This window comes from Anser cygnoides, chromosome Z (assembly GCF_040182565.1).
Source record: "Anser cygnoides isolate HZ-2024a breed goose chromosome Z, Taihu_goose_T2T_genome, whole genome shotgun sequence".
NCBI classification, from domain to species: Eukaryota; Metazoa; Chordata; class Aves; order Anseriformes; family Anatidae; genus Anser; species Anser cygnoides.
In genome coordinates, this window is record NC_089912.1 from 81,247,505 (window position 1) to 81,272,695 (window position 25,191).

General features: G+C 40.5%; 2 protein-coding genes across 3 annotated transcripts in view; one reads left to right on the top strand and one right to left on the bottom strand.

Moving 5' to 3' along the window:
* Positions 1-2,649: 2,649 nt before the first annotated feature.
* PTCD2 (pentatricopeptide repeat domain 2) lies at positions 2,650-23,554 on the bottom strand. Of its 2 annotated transcripts, XM_048051703.2 has the most exons (10): positions 23,389-23,554; positions 21,864-21,956; positions 18,951-19,080; positions 18,555-18,672; positions 16,420-16,498; positions 15,157-15,248; positions 12,117-12,230; positions 7,461-7,535; positions 6,558-6,671; positions 2,650-5,165 (listed from the first exon to the last, which is right to left on the bottom strand). In XM_048051703.2, the coding sequence occupies exons 1-10, from the start codon at positions 23,552-23,554 to the stop codon at positions 4,941-4,943; spliced, it is 1,206 nt and encodes a 401-aa protein (XP_047907660.2). In that variant the 3' UTR covers positions 2,650-4,940. The 2 variants fall into 2 exon arrangements, with proteins under 2 accessions (XP_047907660.2, XP_047907661.2); XM_048051704.2 differs by lacking the exon at positions 12,117-12,230.
* MRPS27 (mitochondrial ribosomal protein S27) overlaps positions 23,483-25,191 on the top strand; it is a 45,844-nt gene continuing 44,135 nt past the window's right edge. The window contains exon 1 of the mRNA XM_048051702.2: positions 23,483-23,616. Coding sequence (XP_047907659.1) covers positions 23,553-23,616 — 64 coding nt within the window. The 5' untranslated portion in view covers positions 23,483-23,552. The remainder of the gene's footprint in view (positions 23,617-25,191) is intronic.

Genomic DNA, 25,191 nt, shown 5'->3' on the forward strand with positions numbered 1-25,191 from the left:
CAGTTCTCTCAGTCTCTCTTTGTATGTCATGTTCAACAGCTGACCAGCTTGATGGCAAAAAGTCAGAGTACCTCCGTCTCTTCCCTGTCACTTGTTACAAGTTTCCTTACCCCATTGACTGCTAGGCCCACATTCTCCTTAACCTTTCTTTTGCTACCAAAATACTTTTTCTAAAGTACACCCTTGTCACCCTTCACCTCCCTTGCAGTTTCACCTCCACCTAAGTTTTTTCTTTCCCGATCTATTTCTACACACATAGGAAGCGTCTTTGCATTCCTCATAGGTAGCCTACCCATGCTTCCACCTTCTGTGTGCATTTTTTTTTTCAAATGTTTGAGCTCAGTCAGGGCCTCTGAGTTTATCCCTGCTGGCCTTTGGCCATCTTGATTGACTTTCTGCATATTGATGTGGATCATTCTCGTGCTCTGGGAAGGTTCTCCTTGAAGATCAGCCAGCTCTCCCAGGCCCCTTTCCTTCCACAACAGTTTCATATAAGATTGTGCAGATGTCCAACAGAACGCTTCCCATCACCAGTCCATCAGTCACCTGCTACAAGGAATTGTCTTCAGTGCATTCTAGAATCTCCTGAATTGGTTGTGCCCAGCCATATTTTCCTTCCATCAGATATCAGTGGTTAAAGTCATTGGTGAGTACCAGAGCCTGTGACTGAGACTTCCTACAGCTGCCTAAAGATGGCCTCACCAGTCCATTTCTGAATCAAATATCCTGTAGCAGATGTGCACTACAGCATCACCTGTGCTGTCTGACCTCTGATCCTTACCCACAACCTCTCAGCTGGCTCATCATCTGTCCTGGGGTAAAACTCCATCCATTCAGCTCCCTCACAGAGCCCAACCTCCCTGCTATTGCTGTCCATCCTGTCTTTTGTGCATCCCTCCACTGCAGCGCTCTAGTCATGAGAGTTATCCCATCATATCTCCACAATCCCTATGAGGTCTGAGCTCTGCAGCTTTGCATCGGCCATCAGCTTGCTTGTTCTTCATGTTGTGTACATTAGTGTACAGGCAATTGAGATGGGTCCCAACCTGTGCTGCTTTCACTGTGGGAAGTGCAAGAACCTCCTGTCATGCTATCTCCCAGACACAGCTGGCCTGCCACTTGTGCTCTCACTTCTCTCCAGGTGATGGTGACCCTCCCTGGCATACCTCATATAAAGCTCACCTCACCAGGCTAGCAAACCTGCCTGTGAGGACAGTCTTGCCACATTTTCTCAAGCACATCCCATACCAGCTTAGTAGTCTTCACTCCTCAAAGAAGGTCCTATGGTCACAGAAGACAAAGCCCAGCTCACTACACAAGCCCCATAGCCAAGCCTTGACACACTGGATGAGTCCACTTCTGCTTAAGAATTTCCACCTCACTGACAGGATTGAGGAGACATCACCTGGTCCACCCTGCCCTTTGCCCTCACCCGTAGAGCTCTGTACCATTCTTAATGCATTGCAAGTTACTCCTGGCAACATCACTGGTGCCCAGGTACTCATTAGTAAGGCAGTCCAAAAGCACATGAACAGCCTCAACAGATATAGCTTTAAAACAAAGGAGTCCGTGCTTATTTTGCAATATTTTTTTTTTCTTTCAAGGATGCAATCTGAAATAATCTCACGAAAAAAATGTAATAAAGAATTTGAATAGCTATAGACCTATACACTATAGGTCCTCCTCCTTTCTATAAGAGCTGAAAGGTTCTAACAAGACTTCGTTTTAAAAGTTATTTAAACTTGTGCATATGGCTCATTAAACTAAATCAAACTCCTCCTGAGATCTGGAAGCATTTCTGAGCTTCCCTGTAATGACTAAGCCTTTCACCTTCATTTGTATTGTTTTGAAGCAGAAAATTATCTTGGGAGAAGCACAGAGGAAGTGATCCTTCATTATGAAGACTCAAGATGTTTGTGGAAAGGAGTATGAAAAAGAAAGAGGTATTAACCCATAGAGAAAAGCAGAAGCATCTATAGCAGAACAACAGTACCTTGAAGACGGCACAATCCAGATCCCACGTGAATGTAAAACTGAGCACTTTTCCAATTCAAGTTGGAAAAGATGTGCAGCTTTTTCTTTAATGCAGAACAATCATTTCAAAATAAGCCTCTATAACTGTCAATCATGCACTATAAATAAAAGCAGTAGCCTTTCTCCTAGGTCATTGATAAGTATTTCTACAGAATACCATAAAAACTGCATTGACAGAGATGATTTTTTCCAACTAATGCAGTGAGTTTCAAATTAAACTCTTTAAATCACTAGTTTGTGGTCTGTGCTGATTATGAGCCGTTAGAGACTGTTGACTATTGTCTGGATTTTCTATTTAAAGATGGCATGCGTTAAGTATGGGGCAAACATATTTACATATCTGACACTGCAGGTAAAAGCTAACCCTGGAAATCGGGTTGGTAAGAAAGTATGATCAAGAAACGCCACCTGCTGTCTCCTTTTCTGCTATTCCGAAAAGCTGCTTGAGTGCAAGGATATGCACAAAACACGTTTCAAACGAGGAAGAATATCTACATGCAAGAAACAAACACAAATCCCTTTCCACACAACAGTACACAAAAGAGCCTTTAGATCCTCATTGCAGCTACACACGACATAAAGCTTTAAGCAGAATTTCACAGAATCACAGAATGGTTGAAATGCAACTGTCTAGATTTTTATTTTCCTTTATTTTTTTTTCCAAATTGTTAACTAAAAACCTTATATTAATTGAATTCCAGTGTTGGCTTCTCTTTAATTCCAAGGTTCATCCTTGATTAAAACTCCATATAAGCAAAGTATAATTATTCCACTGGCTGCGGTATTATACTGCACATACTAATCTCTGAGGCTGTCTCCAAGAAGTAATCTCTAGTAACTTAGTCCTTGACTTTCCAACCACACTGACCTAGCAAAACCTTTGAAGTGTTTGCTTAACATTAGACAAGTTTGTTTTCCTGAGCTTTGGCGCTGGAAAACTAGAAGTCAACTACACATAAATACACAAAATTTAAGCATGTGGCTGAAGACTCTTCTGCATAAAAGCCAGAGTGGTCAACACCTTGACATACCAAAAGCTATATTTATGAACACATACTTACAAATCCAAGCTTTCTGGATCAATAAGCCACTGTACTACTTGTGTGAAACAAACTAGACTTTGTTTGAAATCAACTGCCTAAATACTAGAAGTTGCTCTTTTCTCTCTCTTTGCCTCGCTCTCCCCCCATGGGAGGATATTATCAGTCTTCCACAAAGCTTCCATAGCAACCTTCAATAATCTAATTTTTAACCATGTCTTAGTTTTTATCCATATTCCTTTGAACTTACCCTTTAAACCTTTTGGGCTACCTGTTTTCTTTTTCTGCTGAAGTGTTGCTGGTTATTTAAACATCAAGTCTTTTCAGACTGCTCACTGCAGAGCCCCGTAACTTGAACGGCAGAGCGGAATGCCAGCCCAGAGTCAGATACCTGCACATTTTGCTGGTCCCCTTTAGCTTTGGAAGGGGCAGTAGTGCAGGTGGCAAATGCAGGGTTTTTTAAATGGTCTGTTTTGCTATCTGTGTTCCTTATTTGCATGTCTTTCAAGTGATTGTACCTGTTACGTGCCTGGGATGGATTCAGCATTCCCCTTCTCCCTCAAGAGAAAAAAATGTATAGTTTCTTTAAAAAAAAAACACAAAACAACTTAATAGTTAGCTTGAATAAATCAATCTCAAGAAAACCAGTAATCAAGAGAGCAAAGAATAGGAAATGTCAGCTATAATAACAACAAATTATAACAAGTTATTAGTTCAACTGCAGGTAGGATTGTAGTGGCAAGGTTTTGGTAGTAGGGGGCCATATGGGTGGCTTTAGGATACAGCCTCAGATAGGTATCTAACCAATGCAGACTAAAAACAACAAAAACAAAACCAACAACAAATATGCACACGTCAGTCCTAGGACAAACCAGCCTCTTGAAATTAAAATGTATTTGAAAGTGCCAAATAAGGTAATTAAATGGTATTGACTTTATAATATTTGCAATGTAACAGGTTAAATAGGCCAAACTATCTTCTATTGCATATGAAAATGTAGTTTTATATTAGTTTTTCCTGATGGTAGCAACCACCTGAATATTTTAAAAAAGTAACTCCATCCTTTCATCTTTCTGAAATTAATCTTTGCCAGACTACATGCAGCCTTTACAAATCTTGTATCAAACCTATTTATGAAGAAAAGATTGGGAGCTACTTCCATATTGTACTGGAAGCATGGAAATGATTTCCAGCTGATCCCAAGCAGGACTGTTAAAAACCTGTAAACTCCTGAAAAACTGAAACTATGAGTCACACAATATTACAGAATAATTATTCCAAAACATTAACTTTCATTCAGGAATCTCCTTCAAGTGAGAAAACAACCAGCCAGTTACCATACTATCTCCCATGAACCATTCAAAAAAAGGCACCAAAGACATTTTCTTTCCTTTATGATTCTCTTGAGACGCACAGAATTTAAAAAAATGGTCAATGTAATTTAATACTCCTTCGTCTAGGCTCTGGGCCGCATCTATTCTTTTTGGCAGAATACTGTATCTGATGAATACTGCATTTTTTTTTCTTAAATCGTGAACAGCAGCAAAAGTCAGATCAGATACAAATACTATTTTTTTTACCTCTATCAGGATATTTAGTATAAGGAAAATCCCGATCTAAGTCCTTGAGGAAAAGCTTCAAACCATTCTGATCACTCAGTTTCAGAACAATACACAAATACCTACTGCCATGGCTTATTGTTCATTTGAATTTTGATGCTAAAAATCTACATGAGCTATATTTAAAATTCAGTTTCACGCAAGCAATTTAAACAATTGCCCATAGTGGAGGAGGGGAGAAGCCATTTTATTCAAACACGCTTCTGGATGACCCTAACAGTAGTTCAGTTTACCACCAAATATTGAACTATTCCAACATCAGATTTGACTGAAGTGGTTTAGCAGCCTGATAACCCAAATGTTTTTGATTTAAAAGTTTTGCAGGGGTCTTCTTTGAACTCGGAATCTGGAAGAGCATATCTTCCAACGTGTTTGTGGTTATCCGTCCTGAAGCTTGTAGTTTGTTACGTATATCTCTTAATTTGGCAGAAAGGTCAGGGCTTTCTTCCATCCTTTCCGTGGCTGCAGCCAGCTGAGGAGGGTAAAAATGACACACTGTTACAGTTCAGCAAGTGAATGTTTCAATCAATCACTATATTGAAGACAAACTATCACTCGAAAGAAAAAGTATATAGCATAAGATAAACCACTAGTTAAATGACTTGTAAGAAGAGGATTTTAAGCAGCACACATTATTCATCACCAAGCAACAGTGGAAATGCACTGGACACCTATTAGAGAAAGTTCATTAGATTAAAAACTTCCTCAAAGTAGTACGGTCCTATTTTCAGTCCTAGTACAGACTAATGCGATTATTTAAACCAAGGCAACATAATTGCTTCCTGGAATCTGTTTGCCGAATCAGCACAATTATAGCTATTATTAGGTATCATACTAAATGTACAGTACAAATCAATAGAATTCGTACTAAAAAACACTGGAAAATTCATAGGCTATACCATATGCAGGGTATGAGATCGAGTGAATCTGTGAAAAATTGCTATTGACCAATAACCTACTGTGGAAGGAATGGGGCAGTACAAATATTTGGTCTTCTTAGGAACTGTCACAAATTTGCCAAACAAAAATAAAAACACAACATTGAAACATGCAACTTTTATTGCAACGAATTTACAAAACAAACTCTGATTTAAAACTTTCTTTTAAACACAGCAACTAATATCCATGGACTGTGTTTTGAAAGGCATGTTCCCCTTCTGCCTAGTATTTATTTTATGTTTCAGTTATTTTGTTAACAGCCAGCACTGAAAGTGTAAGTATTTAATTGCTAACACAGTCTTAAAATACCTTGTTCCATACCTATGTTTAAAATGAATATAACTTTCACGAAAAGAAGTAGCAGTGCCGCCAAGCTGACAGGGATACATGTGCGTATGAATGAAGCCTTCTCAGTGATCAATACTGTAAAAGCTATTATTTCCCATATCACACTTCTCTGTGTACATTTTTTTTTTTTTTGAAATATCACCATTATCACCAAGCTAACAATACCACTGTCATCAGAACTTTATTCTCACTTTTACATCAAATGAAACTAGCATATAGGGCAAGGGATTAAATTATTAAATGCCACTAGGGAACTCTTCGGCTTCCTTCAGATGAAATTTGAGCTTGTAAAAGCTAGATCCACAACAAAAAAGGGAAGACAGCTAAGTGCTTTGTCCAACAACACAATAAGCCAGTCAGATGCTTTGGCACCTGAATGCACTAGAACTCAAACAGCTCTGGTAGGATGAACTCAGGCCCTTGACGTTTCGTAACTGAACCACACCACCAAGATTTAGCAAAGCATCACGGACCTCCTCTCAGTCTTGCCTCATCACCCCCAGGCCTGCACCCCTGACCAGCACACATCACTGATGTCAGATTTTCTGACTGATTCAGTTCCTTATTGTATACTTACCACTTGCTCAGAAAACTCAATTTTTTTCACAAAGGGAGGAGTATCCATTTCCACTGCTGCTTCTAATGTTTTTAATACTTCTTCTAGTGAACCAGATCTGAGCTGGACAAGAACCTTAAAAATAAAATAAATCCACACCACTCACACAAAACTTATCATCAGAAAGAAAGCTTTGAAAAAGTATTTGAGGAAGACATTATGAAGCAAAGCAGGACCAAAATAAATTTCTAGATACTGTGCTGATAAAATCCATTAATCATGCAGAAGCCAGATGGAATTACCAATTTCCACAATTTTTTTTTCTTTTCTTTTCTTTTTTTTTTTTTCAGCTGTTGGGAAAGGAAGGGTGAACCAAGAGGCAGAGCTCCTCTGATGGATCTGCATTATCTGTTCTGGAATAAAGTGTTTATTTATATAGCTTAGAGAGGTCGTTTACGGGGCACAAGCAATAGACTCTCAGGTTATAGACCATGCAACTAAAGAAAAGCATTACTGTTCATACGGCTGAAGGAGGCCTGAAGTGGGCAGAGCAGAGCTAAGGAAGGCATTTACTTGGAGCTGTGTTTTTTTTTTTAAATCTCCTGTAGCATGAAAACAAAAAGCACAGTGTCATAACTAGAAATCGTTCCCAGCTCTATACACACAGATGCAGGACTGCCCTACTTACCATTCTAATCAATGGTAAGAAGTGATTTTTAAAAAAATGAGGGGAAGTTGTTAACAATTAAGAACAAATCACCTAACAAAAATTGTCTGTTGACTCAAAAACTAAGTCAGCAACATTGCTGATATAAGCTTATGCTACTAAGAAGCTACCCTTCTGCTCCTCTGCCACCCATGAGAGTTGCTGTCCAGTATAGCATATTTCTCTGTAAAACTTTAATACAAAGCAAGCATACTTACTTTAAGATTATTGTATATTTTGTTGTCTGTTTTCCTTATCTGAGAACAATAAAATTGGGCTTGTGCTATGTCATTCTAAGAAGGAATTAGAAATAATGAAAAAAATACAGTTAAACATGTGAGATGCACTTCCATGTGAATCAAAGTTCAAGGAAAAAAAAAAAAAGCTCTTACAACTTTTCAATGAATCACAAACCAGCATCTAAAATACCTTCACCAAGACCTACAGGCCCCATAGAGCATCCAGCCTGTGAAATACCCCCTGCTGGAGTTTGCAGGACACCTAGCTCTACAGAACATCAGACTATTTTCAGGTCTTAGGTCTCAGATAAGCAAGAAAGTAATGCATATAACCAACACTGAGCACAAGTACATCTATAAGATAAAAGAACTATATTCATGCTTGAAGTCTGGCATAAATCAGAATACTTAAATGAAGTGCAGCATATGGTAATGTCAGTATTTATCCTGTCCAGAGTTTTTAGCCTTTTGGACATACATATTTACAGTACTGTATCTGTGATACCAATTGATTTGTATAGACAGTAAGTGTTACACTGACATTTACTAAACCAACTGCAGTTACTTGAGATAAAGATGCACCTTATTCAAAGCGAGATGTATTGCTAAAAGATCATGCAGCTTTAGGAATAGTTACATGTAATATGGAGCACTATTCTGTTTGCTGAACTAGAATTTTAATTGATTTTTATAAAAAACCAACAGTATTATGGACATTTCATGTCATTTCAGAGGCAGAGATTTTGTTTTTTTAACCCCAGTGTTAATGAGAAGCCCAGCCATATCACCATGCACATAAATTAATTTCATTGATGCTATTGTTCAGCCTGTGCTGTTCACAGACACCAAGCAAAAAGACAGAATGCATAACAAAACCTTAATGATGATACATCATGCATCCAAACTGGTGAACAACACCAAATTTCTAGTTCTTATAGATCCTCTGGAGAGACTGAAAGCAATCTGACCTCTTTAGATATGAAACAGAATGTTTAGAATTTCTTCCAGCTGTATGCAAATTAATGGCATGGAAAATCTGATTTCCAAATTGAAGAGAGATGGATTTGAAGGGTGGACCATTCAGTGGATAAGGAATTGGCCTGAAGACTGCTGCTCCCTGAGAGTTGTGGTCAATGGCTCTATGTCCAGGTGGAGGCCAAAGATGAGTGGCGTCCCTCAGGGGTCTGTCTTGGGACCAGTACTGTTTAATATCTTTATCAACGACACAAACAGTGGGATTGAGTGCGCCGTCAGCAAGTTTGCAGATAACACATAGCTGAGTGGTGCAGTTGATACAACAGAAGGAAGGGATGCCATCCAAAGGGTTCTGGACAAGCTACATAACTGGGCCCATGTGAACCTAATGAGGTTCAACAAGTCTAAGCGCAAGGTGCTGTACCTGGGCTGGGGCAATCCCAGACATGAGGACAGACTGGGAGAAGGACTCATTGGGAGCAGCCCTGCAGAGAAGGTTCTGGTGGATGAAAAGCTCGACATGAGCCAGCAGTGTGAGCTTGCAGCCCATAAGGCCAACTGCATCCTGGGCTGCATCAACAGAGGAGTGACCAGCAGGTGGAGGGAGGGGATTGTGCCCCTCTGCTCTGCCCTTGTGAGGACCCACCCGGAGTGCTGCACTGAGGTATGGGGTCCCCAGCACAAGAAGGATGGTGATCTGTTAGAGCAGGTCCAGAGGAGGACCACAAAGTTGATCAGAGGTTGGAGCACCTCTGAAGAAAACCTGAGAGCACTGTGGATATTCAGCCTGGAGAACAGAAAGTTCCAGAGACATCATTGCAGCTTTTCAGTACTTAAAGGGGGCTTATAAAAAAGATGGAGAGTGACATTTTGCTCAGGCAGATAATGATAGGACAAGGGAGAAAGTTTTTAAACCAAAAGAGGGAAGATTTAGATTAGATGTTAGGGGGAAATTTTTCACTCAGAGGGTGGTGAGACACTGGAACAGGTTGCCCAGAGAACCAGTGGATGCCCCATCCCTGGGGGTGTTCGAGACCAGGTTGGACAAGGTCCTGGATGACCTGGTCTAGTGGGAGGGTTCCCTGCCCATGGCAGAGGGGTTGAAACTAGATAGTCTTTAAGGTCCATTCCAACCCAAGGTGTTCTATGATTCCATTCTATGAAACAGTAGACTTTAGGATTTCCCAAATGTTATTTTCCTGCTGAACTCCTTCAGCACCTCTTCATGGTAGTGCTTATATGAAAAACATCACCCTTAAAGAACGTGCTGTGGAGAAATATAGTCATAGAATCATTAAGGTTGGAAAAGACCTTCAAGAACGTCTGGTTCAACCATCACCCTACTACCCCTGTCACCCACTAGACCATATCCCTAAGCACCACGTCCAACCTTTCCTTAAACACCCCTAGGGATGGTGATGACACCACTTCCCTGGGCAACCTGTCCCAATGCCTGACTGCTCTTTCTGAGAAGAAATGTCTCCTCATTTCCAACCTAAACCTCCCCTGGCGCAACTTGAGGCCATTCCCTCTAGTCCTATCACTAGTTATCTGTGAGAAGAGGCCAACCCCCAGCTCCCCACACCTTCCTTTCAGGTAGTTGTAGAGACCAATAAGGTCTCTCCCCTGAGCCTCCTCTTCTCCAGACTAAACAACCCCAGTGCCCTCAGACGTTCCTCGTAGGACTTGTGTTCCAGGTCCTTCACCAGCTTCGTAGCCCTTCTCTGGACATGCTCCAGGGCCTCGATGTCCTTCCTGTAGTGAGGGGCCCAAAGCTGAACACAGTACTCAAGGTGCTCTGTACTCACCAGAGCTGAGTACAGGGGGACAATCACTTCCCTAGTCCTGCTGGCTACACTGTTTCTGATACAAGCCAGGATGCTGTTGGCCTTCTTGGCCACCTGGGCACACTGCTGGCTCATGTTCAGGCAAGCATCGTTTAGCACTCCCAGATTCTTTTCCTCTGCACAGCTTTCCAGACACTCTGCCCCAAGCCTGTAGCACTGCATGGGGTTGTTGTGACCAAAGTGCAGGACCCAGCACTTAGCCATGTTGAACCTCATCCCATTGGCCTCTGCCCCTCGACCCAACCTGTCCCGGTCCCTCTGCAGGGCCTTCCTATCCTCTGGCAGATCAACACTTCCCCCCAACTTGGTGTTGTCTGCAAACGTACTGAGGGTGCACTCAATTCCCTCATCCAAGTCATCAATAAAGATATTAAAGAGAATGGGCCTCAACACCGACCCCTGGGGAACACCACTTATGACCAGTCGCCAGCTGAATTTCACTCTGTTCACCACCACTCTTTGAGCCTGGCCGTCCAGCCAGTTTTTAACCCAGTAAAGAGTGTACCTGTCCAAGCCATGGGCTGCCAGCTTCTCCAGAAGAATACTGTGGGAGATCGTGTCAAAGACTTTGCTGAAGTCTACGCAGACTACATTAACAGCCTTTCCCTTATCCACCAGGTGGGTCACCCAGTCATAGAAGGAGATGAGGTTGGTCAGGCAGGAATTGCCTCTCATGAACCCATGCTGACTGGGCCTGATACCCTGGTTGTCCTGCATACACTGCATGATTGCATTCAGGATGACCTGTTCCATCACCTTTCCTGGCACCAAGGTCAGGCTGACAGGCCTGTAGTTCCCCAGGTCCTCCTTACAACCCTTCTTACTGATGGCCATCACATTAGAAAATCTCCTGTCATCTGGGACCTCTCCGGATGGCCATGACTGCTGATAGACGGCCAATACATATCATGGTCCTAGAGTTTGCCTCCATAGATAAACATTTTAACATGAACATTTAACATTTAAACTTTTTAAGATATATATTTTATTAGATGTTCTTCCTTTACATCTGAACTTTCATCTTGTGGACTGGATATGTCTAACTTCTGTTTCCAAATACTGAAGTTCTTATCTGCTGTGCCAAGGAATCATCTACCCTTAAATCCCTTGTTTTCTGGCAGTGTGCCAGTCAGACCATAGACAAATGAAACCCTAATGTTGGTGAATCTGGGAACATAACTGTTCTATGATCAAACGAATGCATGAGAGTGCAAATCATGCTGACATGTCGTCACAGAAGTGCAGCTCCCTAGCATGCTTAGTATTCAATTTTTATTGATGCCTTAGTTAGGAAACTGACCAGAAAATGCCAGGTCATGAATTGGGCACCCTGATCTAGTGGATTGTGTCCATGTCCATGGCAGAGGGACTGGAACTAGACGATCTTTAAGGTCCCTCCCAACCCAAACTATTCTATTTGAAAAGCTGATTGTACATATACTTTGCACTATTATTTTTATTCTATTTAAAGGAAACCATCACTAAGCATCAGCACGACTGGGCCCATGGTTATACCTAAATCCAGTGGTCCAACTCTCGTCTGTTCGGTAAGAAAATTCTACGTGGCATTGTCAGTGGCACAAAATACCTGTGCATTAGACTGAAGAAATAGGTTTAGATTTCAGAATTTCTACATCCACTTTGTGTGGGAGCCACCTACAATCCTACTATTTCAGGGGCCTAAAAGTTATAGTACTTAAAGTAATTTCATAGGTCATTTATGCTTCCTCTATGTTGGCTTTCTTGTGCTGATTATCATATAGCAAAAAGCCTGTTGAGATTCAGGGACAAATCAAAACAAAAGGCACTGTACCTGCTTCAGAGCAGACGCCACAGCAAAGTAGAATGCTCGCAGTGGTAATGAGTCACCTTTTAGCTGTGCTTCTTCAAGCAGTTTTGCAGAGATTTTGCAAGACTCCAGGCTGTCCTGTGTAGAAATTTCAAGTCTAAGTTGCACTTGTAAATCTTGAGATCTGAAAGGACTGTAAGCAATTGCAGTCACATTCAGAAGGCATTCAGAAGTTAATGCCAGCAAGGTAATCTATATCTGAACCCAACCAAGCCGATTCTGTGCAGCACTTCTTGAGAAACACAACACCAAAAGATGACATTCAGAGCTAGAGTTCAGAAGACAATAACTCCCATTACTTTAACAGCTATACTTTGCCCTGATTGTTTTGACTTCTGGAAACAGATAACACCTGACAGTCTACTTAAAGCAACATTTTCCTTTTCATTTTCTTATCATTCCCAAATCAGGAAGAAGGCTGATTTTTTGTCTTTATTCTAAAAGCTACATTGTGTAGTTAACAAAAATCAATGTTTTCTAAGCATTGAACTATTCAGCACCATTACACTAAAGAGATCTCCACACAAGCAAATTTGAATATTCAGCAATCTTAAGCCTCCCTCTTAAAAATTAAATTGTTCAAGATGTTTCCAAAGTAGATATTCTAATGGGATACCTCACATATTTGCCTGTTTTCCAACATAAAAAACTTTCTGTATTGCTGGCAAGCAATAAATAGCATCAGTGATCCATCTTCACATCGTTAGCAGTTAAGTACTTCAAAGGTCAAGAATTACCAGCATACTTAACTTTATGGGCATAAATAATTGGCATCTTATTGTAGTGAATGACATATGGTAATAACATTAATGCCACTATTTTAATAAGGGTCTAGAGTAAAAGGCAATGAGTTCATCTGTGTGCTATTTTAAAAACCATCAACTGTCAAAAACAATGCTCCTCACACTGGAAATGGTAAATAGAGCCAACTAGACCCCGAACAAAGCAAAACCTGCCAAACGTGAGAGTTAGCAGCAGGAAGGTTTTGTAACAACTGGTACCACTGATTTGGATAAGACTTCATGTTCCTTCCTAGTATTTGCTGTTGATTTCTATTACTACTATACTAAGTGCCATGAATGCAAAATAGCAGCTGTGGTTTAAGGGACAGAGTCATCCTTTGGGTTTTTGTTGTGGTTTAACCCGGCAGGCAGCTAAGTACTACACAGCCATACATCTTGAAGATGTTTCCCTTCAAGATTTTTCCTGAGTTTTCTCATGTTGCATTACTAGCAAAAACATTTTGAGCCCCTTCTAACTTGGAGTCTTAGTATTTACCACTAACAGATGAATCAACCAATTAAGCATTTGAAAGAGCTCAGTCTAATCCTCTTTAGTGTATAAAGGGCTACTACAGCTTATTCCCCTATTGATAGTATTTTATCTTAATGAAAACAAAACACAATTTTATTTTGTCTGTTAAAACAAAGGGGTGTCAATTTACTATCATTTCCACTGCATTTTTATGAATTCGTTAAACAAATAAGGATGTGCCAGATTCTCTGCTGAAAACACAGGTAGAGCCAGTAGTAGAAAACACATCTCAGGAACCTCTTCTTTTCTGTATTCTATGGATCTAAGCCCTCTGTCAACAGGCCACGGAAAAAAACATGTTAGAATTTTAGAGAGGATGTAAAGCTACTGCAGAGAGAGTAATGGAGACCTCAGAAAAATACAGTTAGGTTCTTTGAAAGCCTTTACCTGAAGGGGCAGAGTGTAGACCAAGGAGTAACCTTGTATCCATAAATATTGGCTAAGTGGCTGCTAACAGCAAACACCAACTTATGAACTTGTTTGTAGCATAGTGTCAGTGTCTTTGTACATTCACAACTTCTAAAGAAAGCACCCTCTGGGTAGACCTGGTAACATCCCTAAATAAACTGCAACTATCAATCTCCAACTGGTTTTAACTGCAGACAGTTTACACAGATCTTTTTTAGCTCTGTCTACTGCCCCAGTCTATAGACACCAAAGCTATGTGGCTATTTCTATTCACCCTGACCTAAATGCAGCACCAGTTCATTAGAACTGAGAATTTCAGAAGCACCACAGAAATTACTGCACAGTTACAATTTTAGGCTAACTACTTTTTATCACATCTGTAGTCTGTTTCATTGTACAGTTAACTAAGAAATCTGAGGAAGTTTAGTCTAGTGGTATATTTTTTTTCTCAGCCAGTGTCTTTCTTTCTAAAAACATGGGGAAATTGAAAAAGAGTTTCCTACTGAGTTTGGGAAGGACTTATGTTAATATTTCAAATTGCAGAATTCATTCTAATCTGGAGAGGAAGACTAAAAGAAGAAAGTTTGAGAATCTCACCTTGCTACAAAAGAGAAACTACTCTAGTGAAACAGTTGTTGAACCTATGCAGCCTAGCTTCTTAATACGTTCATGCGCTTTTTCTCCAAACTAAAAATACAGCTAAGCTCAAGGGGAAGTAAGATGCCTCTCACTGAAGGCATTCATTTATGTTTCTTTTCTGGGCCCAGTTGCACTTTTTCTTCAGGCATGTGGGAACAGACTACCTTTGACAACCCTAACTCTTGCCAAATTTGGGTGCGATTGTAGAAATGGTCCAAGATTTACCTGGAGGAGAGGGGGAGAAATGGATGGGAGATGTTTGACAAACAGAACATGTCATATATGCCCTGTCCCCCAGAGAAGCCAGACTATAAATCCAATATTGTGGCTCAAGCACAGAGTACATCCTGGCACAGAACCCAGAGAGAGAATACTAACAGCTAATCAAAGGTTGTATCCAATTTGTTTCTTAATGTTTATGTTCTTGTAATTTTCGGGTATTTAGTTTGTGACAATAGTTTGTATGGGAAGCCATATACGCACAAAAATTGTGAACAATGAAGCAATTTATGACTTAAGTATGTCTAAAATATTTGTATTAAGTATGAAATCATGACTGGAAACACACAAATTTCAAAATCCCCAAAGAGGAAGACAGAGGAGGCATTTCAAATGCTTCATCATGTAAATTGAAAATACTTACAAGTTTGTAGCATATTGCAAATGCCAGTAGATAGGTTTCTTTGTTGAAAGGTATACCTTGTTTTTTCATTTCTCCCAGAACTTCCAAAGCACCTGCCAAAAATACAGTAGTGTTATTCACTTCAGAAATTTCAGGCAGTATGTTTAATTACAGGAAGAAATAAAATAAAATCAGTGTGATATCAGCTCAGTAAGTCTACTTCAAAAGAAGAACGCCAACTGAAATCTATTAACTTTTTCAAATTAAAACATTTCAAAAACTTTAATTTGGGGTCAGTTGGATGTAATAATACTTCCCATGTAGGAGGTTTTCCATCTACATTAGCACTTGGTTTTACTGTTCCATTATCTTGACACAAACGTAAAACTAAGTTCTGGATACTTGGCAAAGCAACTCTCATTCTTCTTAACTGCCCAGAATGAAGACAACAGTCTTTTAAACACACAACCAAACCTTCTACCATTTTCAGCAAACTATCTAAAAGCTCTTTACTAAAGCATATTTCATTACAACACAACACAGCATCCAGGCTCTGATCTAGTTACTTTAACAGTGGGTCAGTCTCAGCCTTTAAGACAAGTGTTGGACAGATTTGCCAAACATCAACTGACCAACCGCTACCCATTCAACAAATTCCAAATGCAGTAATTTGTTTGGAAAGCTTACTCCATACTCTTAACAGTCAAGTCAGATGATTCCCTGTCATAACCTCACATAGGGCCAAATTCTGATTTTAAGCATTTGCCTTAAATATTTCAGTAACCACTCTGTATGTGCACACTAGTAAGAGAAAACAAGAGAAGACTCCAGCCTGTTTTCTTACCAAAGTAAAAAGGATACTCTTCCCTGCTCTGACACAAAAACACAGAATTGCCAGCAAAATTTGTTGGAGAACTTCCTGTTCCAAAAGCCACATAAAACTAACTTAGAATAGGGAAACCAAAAAGCTATGGGAAAGTACCAACCAAAGAGAAGTTAAGCCTTCAGAGAAAAAAGCTTAAGGAAAAAAATCCCACAGCATAATCACAATTCTGCAGAATTGCAGACGGTAAAAATACTGTTGCAAGTATGAAACAGGTAAAGTCTTCCATTTTTATTACACATTACCTTGCAGCTACTTTGCATCTATGCTGACTTATATTATATTTGGCCCTCTAAAACCTTGTCAGTATTTTATAACAACCAAATAAATCAATATTTATACACACATAGAGGGAAGAATGCTCCTCAAAATGTGTTTGCATTAGCTAACTCAGTACTTACTTTCATAATGGCTCTTTTTAAACAACATAGTCATCAAAATATGGAATGATGTACTCTCTGAGAAAAAACCACGCAAATTCTGTAGAAAAAACAAACAAACAAACATACAAACAAAGCAAGCTTTAAGAAAGTTAGGACAAGCACTATTACTGTGTGCAGCATTTATCAGGTCCTTCTACTGGAATTAGCTCCATCTTTGTAAGTTTAACATTTAACTTCCTGTGTTCCCTAACTGTTCCTCTGTCAAGTAACCTCTAAAATACCAGTGACTCAGTATGGTCAAAAGCACACTTAAACAGATGTTTCCCAGAGATTCACACTTTTTTTTTCCGCCAATGACAGATTGTGACCTTCAAGTTAATGCAAGCAGAAGTCTCTAATGGCAACTCTAAAAGCCTAGCAGATATGCAGTTTGCAGCTGAATAGCAGTACCTTTGGGATAAAGTACCACCACTATGAAACTGAAAGAATATTCTGCTAATCACAGTATCAAATGACGATCAGATCAACACAAGGGCTTAAGTCATAACACGCAGTAGCAGAATAAAGAGCAAGTATGTTTTTTCATGCCATCACGCTCATTGCATGTTGGGAGAACATGAATAGCAAAATAAAATGTCAGATGCATTAGGAAAATTTCCGCAGTAGAGTCTGAAGTGGTACTGTACATTGCTTTCTACCAGTTACTCAGTTCCATAAGTGATACAGGACTTGTCTTGATGACACAGACCTCAGTCGATCATACAAACAAACCAAAACCCATGCATACACACCCCTCAATTAAGAACAGCAGCCAAGTGATCTCTCCCATTTTTGGCTATGTACATCCCATGACTTGATGAATTAAAATCATAGAGCTGACTTTCCACTGGTCCCCAGCGAGTTTTGAAAACACAGCATTGTTGCACAGAATCATTTACATGTCTCAGATGCTGTATATCATTAACGTTTTGTCATAATAACACACAGAATATTACCAATGTTCAACAAGTCATTAAGTTTCTTCAGAAATAAAAATGAGCCGTCAATGTGCCCAGGTGGCCAAGAAGGCCAACAGCATCCTGGCTTGGAAGGTGATCATCCCCCTGTACTCTGCTCTGGTGAGGCCGCTTCAAGTACTATGTTCAGCTTTGGGCCCCTCACTACAGGAAGGACATTGAGGCCCTGGAGCATGTCCAGAGAAGGGCTACGAAGCTGGTGAAGGACCTGGAACACAAGCCCTGTGAGGAACGTCTGAGGGCACCGGGGTTGTTTAGTCTGGAGAAGAGGAGGCTCAGGGGAGAGACCTTATTGGTCTCTACAACTACCTGAAAGGAAGGTGTGGGGAGCTGGGGGTTGGCCTCTTCTCACAGGTAACTAGTGATAGGACTAAAGGGAATGGCCTCAAGTTGCGCCAGGGGAGGTTTAGGTTGGAAATGAGGAGACATTTCTTCTCAGAAAGAGCTGTCAGACATTGGGATGGGTTGCCCAGTGAGGTGGTGGAGTCACCATCCCTGGGGGTGTTTTAAGGAAAAGTTGGACGTGATGCTTGGGGACATGGTTTAGTGGGTGACATTGGTGATATGGGGATGGTTGGACCAGATGATCTTGGAGGTCTTTTCCAACCTTATAGATTCTATGAAAAGGTTCCTGAGTTGATGCAAATCATACCACCTCTACAGGGTTCAGAGGGAATTTGAAGTAAATAGTAACATGATAAATCTGTTGGTGCAAACAACCCAAGGTATTTCAGGGGACTGCTACATAAATACTCAGAAGTGTTCACTTCCAAGTATGATCTATGCAGTATGGATGCAGGAGACAGAGGATGCAAGAAAACACTCAGTGCTTTTCTGATGAATTATTTTTAACCAAAACTTTTTTTGATTAGCAGTATTAAAATGATGCAATTATACAGAAGTACAATAATTTAAAAAAATCAGTTAAACTAGCATTTGGTTTTCTTTTAATTGTTCTCTCACTTTCAGGTTACTTTTAAAACTAAAAACATATAATCTACATCCTTAGAATAATGTTGCAGACATCCTCGCTACTGCAACAGATACAGTTCAAGCCTCTGAGCTCATGCACAACATAATTACTCATATTGAAGTAATAGGTAATAAGATATTTTTGAAATATGTAGAAGAAATTACCTGATCTTTGATAAGTTCTACTGCAGGTGTTTCAAGGTCTAGCTCATAACATAGCCTCATAAAGAGGGGCCCAAATTTAAAATCACGTAAGGTTGTGATTCCATTCTGTTCATGGTACCTATTGGAAAGACTCAAAAGAGTTAATCACACAAAGCATAGAATTTGCCAAGGTAAAACAGCTTTAAATAGGCAGCATGATCTACAGCTGTAATGACAGAGGCATGCTTTTCTATCTGCAGCAGTCAATAGCATTTAGATACAAAAGAAGATAAGATTTTAAGGAAAAATATTGTTTTGATTGAGCTAATAAAGTGAACTAGTAATAAGTAATCTCTTCTATTGATAAAAGTGAAAAATAAAGAGAGAAAACAGTGTTACCTGGATTGTTAAAAGTACCTGTAAATAACTTTTCTGGCTAGTTCCACATCAGCTGAAGTCTGACATAAATGCAGTAAAATTTTTAATTCATTTTTGAGAATCTTTCCATTTTTCTTTAATTTTTCTTTAATACTGTTAAAATATGGATCTGAAAAAGAAGCACATAACAGCAGTTCATATACAATTCCATTATCTGTTGCACACTTTGTACCTGAAATATGGAGATTCAGTGCAGCAAAAAACTTTGTTTTTCAACCAATAAATAGGTATAAAATTTTCCCACAGAGAAGCATGCCTAGATGTACCCATGAAGTCAGAGCAGACTTGGAAAACTCAGAAGACATTTACTGTGAAATTAATTCCATTGTGTATGGTATGGAATACATCAGGTAATATAAAAAAATTAAAAGGGGAAGGAAGTCTTTAAAGTGACATTTGCTGTCTTAATCTCTTTTTTAAAAAACAAAGAGAAACAATCCCACCCAACATTCAAACTACCACAGTAACTTCTACTCAACACTGTTAGTACAAAAAAATAAATTACAAACCTTCGTAACTGATGCAAACAAAAAGTCTCATACATTATATATGTATTTCTTTACATGCCATAAACTTAGTGTTACTTCCCCTCTCCAAAAAAAAAAAAGACATTTCTCTATCCACAATATATCTCCTATAGCAGAGCAAGCACAAAGACCAGCTGGTAATTTTAAGGCTATGATTCATGCATACGCAAGATTAAAATCATGTATATCCCCTGGAAGCCCCCTGCTTTATCAGAGCCACACACCTATTTGGACAGGCAAGTGAACTTTTATGTAGCAGCTCCTTGGTTGCTACGGTTTCCAAACTAGTACCTCCAGGGCATAGAACCATAGTATGGCTTGGGTTGGAAGGGACCTTAAAGATCTAGTTCCAACTCCCTGCCATGGGCAGGGACATCTCCCACCAGACCAGGCTGCTCAAAGTCCCACCCAGCCTGGCCTTGAACACTTCCAGGGAAAGGGCATCCACAGCTTCTCTGGGCAACCTGTTCCAGTGCCTCACCATGCTCTGAGTGCAGAATTTCTTCTTAATCTCTAACCTAAATCTCCCCTCTCTTGGTTTAAAATCATCATTCTTTGCCCTGACATTATCTGACTGAGCAAAAAATTGCTCTCCATCTTTCTAATAAGCCCTCTCTCAATACTGAAAAGCTGCAATAAGGTCACCCCTGAGCCTTCTCTTCTTTAGGCTGAATATCCCCAGCTCTCTCAGCCTTTCTACATAGAATAAAGATGTTTGCCCATCTTTCTCTTTGCCCAAGAGAGCACCCCAGAGAACAATATATTCAGCTATTGGATGCATATCTGTTGTTACATGCAAGTAGGAGTCCTTACTCAAGACTGAGACGCATGGCTGAATCCTGTGAAATCTAAAGAACAAATGTATAGAAGTAAACATACATATGTTTGGGATGGGCTCAAAGATGCACCAAAACTTAAAAACCTGGGATTCAAACTGTATTTGTAAAGAACACACAATAGTTATTGTAGCAACTGTAGTTAATTGCTTAGCTGTTGTAGTTCACAGTACAATTATTATAACTCTATCCATAGCTATAACTATAATAGTATAACTCTGTAACTGTAATAGTTTTTACATATTTTGTATAACAGGATAGTTATTTCTGTGTTTTCCATTTCTAAACCAAAGTTTACTATGATCCTTAATTACTTTTCATCTTTCAAGTGCAAGGCTAAACACTGAGTATAAAAACCATATACACATACACACAAATAGGTTAGCACACTGTTTTCATCAGTTCTCAGAGACTAAGACTTGTACAATACAAAGGTGAACTGTGAATATGTGGCTTCTACAAACCTGCTTTAGCAAGATATATTGAATTTATTACAATGGGTCAATCAGTCTTAAGTGAAGTATAAATCATGCCCAATATATGTATGTCTTCATCACTGCAAATTGTAATAACCTTACAACTTGTCACTGCCCGATTCAAATTCTGGTATTACCTCATGTAGAAAAACTGTCACTTTGACTTTACCTTCCTTTCTGTCCCAGAAGACTTAAGTATACAAAACTAAATTTGATGTGTGTCCCTTCCTTGCACTTATATATAACATACATATATATGTATAGATACTATATATACACACACACCCTTTGGAACAACTGTCACAGGTCTTGTATCACCAGAACACTTGCATGTGATTAAAAAAGTGCAAGAAGTCGACTTCTACCTAACCATACTTAAATTTTAAGAGCAGATTTATGGTTTTATTTATTCTCTTTAAAGAATGAAATTTATATATACTTTAAATGAGCATGACAAAATCCCCATGAGGGAAATCCACTGATCTTACTCCTTGATCAGTTTGGGAAACCTTAACTTGTTTTTCGTATTCAGAATTTACAGATGTCATCTAGAATTAGATATACAACTGAGAAGTTATATGAGGTAAAATGGAAAAAGCTAAGAATTAACTCAATAAATTCACAGAGCAGATTAAAGCAATTACTGGCACAGGTCTTCTCTGGACAGAGAAGTAGCTGTAAGGCTTTGTATTAAGTTTCTCTGCTGAAGATGTATTTCAAGTGTGATTCATAGACTGAAGCCGTACTTTCTATTAGACTGTCTGATAAAGTTGGAAATGTAAGGACACAAACATTTCAGGTCCTATGTAAGCACCTTGTATACTTGAACGCTTCTCCACATTTTCCAAGACAGCATAACTAATGTCATTTCATTCTACAAAGCCTGAGATCTTCAGACAATTTTAGCAACAAACAGTTTGGAAGAGAAAAATACAAGCTCTTGCTTTGAATGGGGTCAATTTTATGTCATATTATAATGGCTTTGACTGTCTTCTTGTTTTCTAGTACTCACATTAAAATTGAGAATGGAGATTATCAAAGAAATATAGATACCTTTATTGCCATGAACTTCATTTCTAATTACCAATTTTGTCTGCTGAAATTCTTGTAACTTTAGGTCATCTTCTGTTAGCAGATACCGCTTCCCTACCATAAGAGAAAAAGAGAAAGGTTGAGTTTTACATTATAACAATTGGATTAATAGTATGGAGCTTCACATTTTAAAATTAGAGCTGTTAACTACTGTGTGATGCCAGGCTACTGGGAGTAGTACAACGCTTAAAAAAAAACCTGCAAGAATGGCTCACATGACCAACAACAACAACAAAAACACACACATAAACCCACAACAGTTATGTCATAGCTTTCCAGTGTTAATATATAACAAGTCAAAAACTTATGTATTTATTGGATGTACAAAAGAAAAATTGGAGATGCAGTTCCACTCTCGTCTAGCCAAGACAGAAGTGGATTCTGCACAAAAGTAAGATCTGCCATGCTTTTCTAAGGATTTTCCTTGTCATCTCTTTGTTCTTGAGAACTCACTAGAGGCACAGTGCCCCTCCTCCTACATGCTGCCCTTGTTATTGTCGAATGCCCTGCTCCAGAAGCTCCAAATGCTGTGAGAAGACAGTACGGGGAAATGCAAAGACTACCATTTGGATTGGAGTAACACTCAGGTGACCTAGTAAAGTTCTGGGGCTGTGCAAGCACCAAAGAAAAAAAGACAGTCATTGAGACCAGAATCTCAAGATTAACTCTGGGTGCTGATCCCAACTGTTCTGTTTTGTAAGCTCCGCTAGCAAAAGTGTCATGCAAATACTGTTGGCCAAATTCCTGCTGCCAGAAACCCAGCTCTCCAGCAGTGGATTTTTACCTGCAACCAATGATTTGGCAACAGAGTTACTGTAGTAGTTTACATTGTCACAATATACTCTTACAAGTTTTCAGCCTGTGAAAGAACGATTCTCATCAGGGAGGGACAAGCCAAGCACTGACTGTTGCTTAAATATAAGTTTTACATTTGTGTAGCAAAATGTCACCAAGCCACAGAAATAAAAATTCTTGTATTCTGTGTTAGTGAAGCACGTTACTGATGCACTTCATGAAATCTGAAGGAAAAATAATCCATAAAGTGGCACGTTTTCCATTAAACTTAAAAGTAGCAACCCCAGCGGGTAACGCAGCACTAATTACCCTGGGTGACACCAACACTTGCCCCCCACAGGCCTCCTCCGCTGCCTCGACACTGAAATCCGCCCTCCCGACCTGGGGCTCTCTCCGGGGCTGGTGCTGGGAGCAGGCAGATGCCCTTCGCCACACCCACGTCAGCAGAGAGCTCTGGGCAGCAGAGTTTGCCCTTCTTGAACTTATTTCACTGAATTCTACCCCTTCCTTAAGTTCATACTTCGTGGCATTCCGGCCGGAACTACAATTCCCGGCAGGCATAAGGCTGGCGGCACCCGCCAGGCACGATGGGAGTTGTAGTACTCCAGCCGGTCTCCCAGCCGGTGCACAGCCCGGGACCGCCGCCGCCCACCATCCCGCTGCCCGCTCCCCACCGCGCGGCCCCCGCTACCTCCGGACGCACAGCCCCAGCACCCCGGGGCGGGCAGGCGAACCGCCGAGCGCCGCACCGCCTCCCGCATCACCCGCTGGGAGCCGCCGGCGAGCACCGCCGCCATTTTGTGCCCGGGCCTGCCGGGGGCGGGGCGCTCGCAGGCCTGCCCCACCCTCGGCGACATGGCCGCCCCCGTCCTCGTGCGAGGCGCGCTGCGGAGCGGGAAGGCCCTGGGGGCTGCGGCAGGTCGGTGCTCGGCCGCGGCGGCGGGGGGAGGGCGGTGCGGGGACGGGCAGCGGCGGGGACGGGACGAGGTTGGCCACGGCCGCCTGGTGTGGGGGTCTGTGAGGGCCGGGGCGCCGTGCGGGGGCTCGCGGGTGGTTGTGGCGCGGGGATGGGGAGGTGGAGCGGGGCTTGGGGGCGGCGTGAAGGGTGGGCAAGGTTGTGTCGGTAGGCCTGACCGAGGTGGTGGGTGAACAGCCCGGGACCTGCTTCTCTGGGTGAGAATGTAGAATTAATGTGAGGGTGTATTGGGGCTGATAAGCCCCAGGCAGTCAGAGCTTAGCAAAACCCGTCTAATGAGTAAGGCAACAAAATCAACAGTCAAGACTGTTGCTTTTGACAAGCTGCCTTTCCACGAACAAACAACAAAAACACACAAAAAAACCCACCAAAACCAACCAGCCAATCCTCCCCCCCCCAAAAAAAAAAATAATAATAATTCACATTTGAGAACTGAACTCCCCAATATTTACTTGAAACATGGTGTTGATGTGTAGTTTTAAGGTGCCTTTCCAACTTCCCTTAGAAGAAATCCTCTGTACTCCATCCTGGTAACTAAATGGCTGTGTTTCAGAAGTTGTTAGAAATGTTACAGAAATGCCCCTTTTTCCTCTGGTGTTGTGGCTGCTCAGAAGTGAACCAGCATGGAGAGCACAAATGTGACAAATGTGACTTCTAGCTTAGCTTACCTGAGGGAAGCACAGCCAGACAGCTGCTTGTCTACAGAAAATAGTGCTTTAGATGTTTGGACTTTAGGAGTGGCATCCTTAGCTGTGAAAGAACATACAGAAATTTATCAAAAAAAAAAGGCAAAAAGAAACAGATCTTTTGTGTACGTCATTTATCAGCATAATGAAAAACATCTTTAAAAGTAATGGGTCTTCTTCTCATTATCTGTTTAATAAAGCTGTATAGATAGTCTTGTAGCCTGTCTGTGGAACTGTATGCTGGGTCATTCTGGCAAAAATTTACAAAGATGTTCAGAGCTGGGTATCTATGTATACATTTATGTCTAAAAAATGATAAAGTAAAGGATGAAATTATTACACACCCAAGAATTTCAAAGTCTTAGCGTAGCAAATAGGTTTTTAGATAAGGATTTTAAGGTAGTCACTAAGACTTCTGTGTAGGATAACAACATTTATTTCTAAAATATTTCATGACTCTTAAGAATAATTTCTGCAGCCTTCTGCTTCTGCAAGTATTTGTTCATCCTTAAGCAAAGTTTATCCAGATGTTCTTCATGCATCTTCAAGGCCTCATCATCTGTCAGGGATGAGCACACATAATCCACGTTAGTCCAACTGAAACATTTTCTGTTTTGCTTCAGAAACTAGAAGAGAGTCTTGGGCAGTTTTCAAAGGTACAAACAGTATCTAGAAAAAAGTTTCACAGGAGCTGTAAGCAAGAGCTGATCAAACGTGGAATGTGTGTAAATGAGCATCCAGCATCATTTCCAGTGAGACAGTTCTGTAGAGGTAGAAAAAAACCTCAGCCAGCAACAACAAGAAAGCCTTTTTTCTGCATAGTCGTTCCTTA

Excerpts from the sequence above, each read along its gene's own strand:
- PTCD2 (XM_048051703.2), bottom strand. The coding sequence starts at position 23,554 with ATGTCGCCGAGGGTGGGGCAGGCCTGCGAGCGCCCCGCCCCCGGCAGG. Across the intron at positions 19,081-21,863 it reads TGAAGTTCATGGCAATAAAG|ATCCATATTTTAACAGTATT; the intron begins GTATCTATATTT and ends CTTCTTTTTCAG. Across the intron at positions 5,166-6,557 it reads TTGAGTTTTCTGAGCAAGTG|CTGGCTGCAGCCACGGAAAG; the intron begins GTAAGTATACAA and ends TACCCTCCTCAG.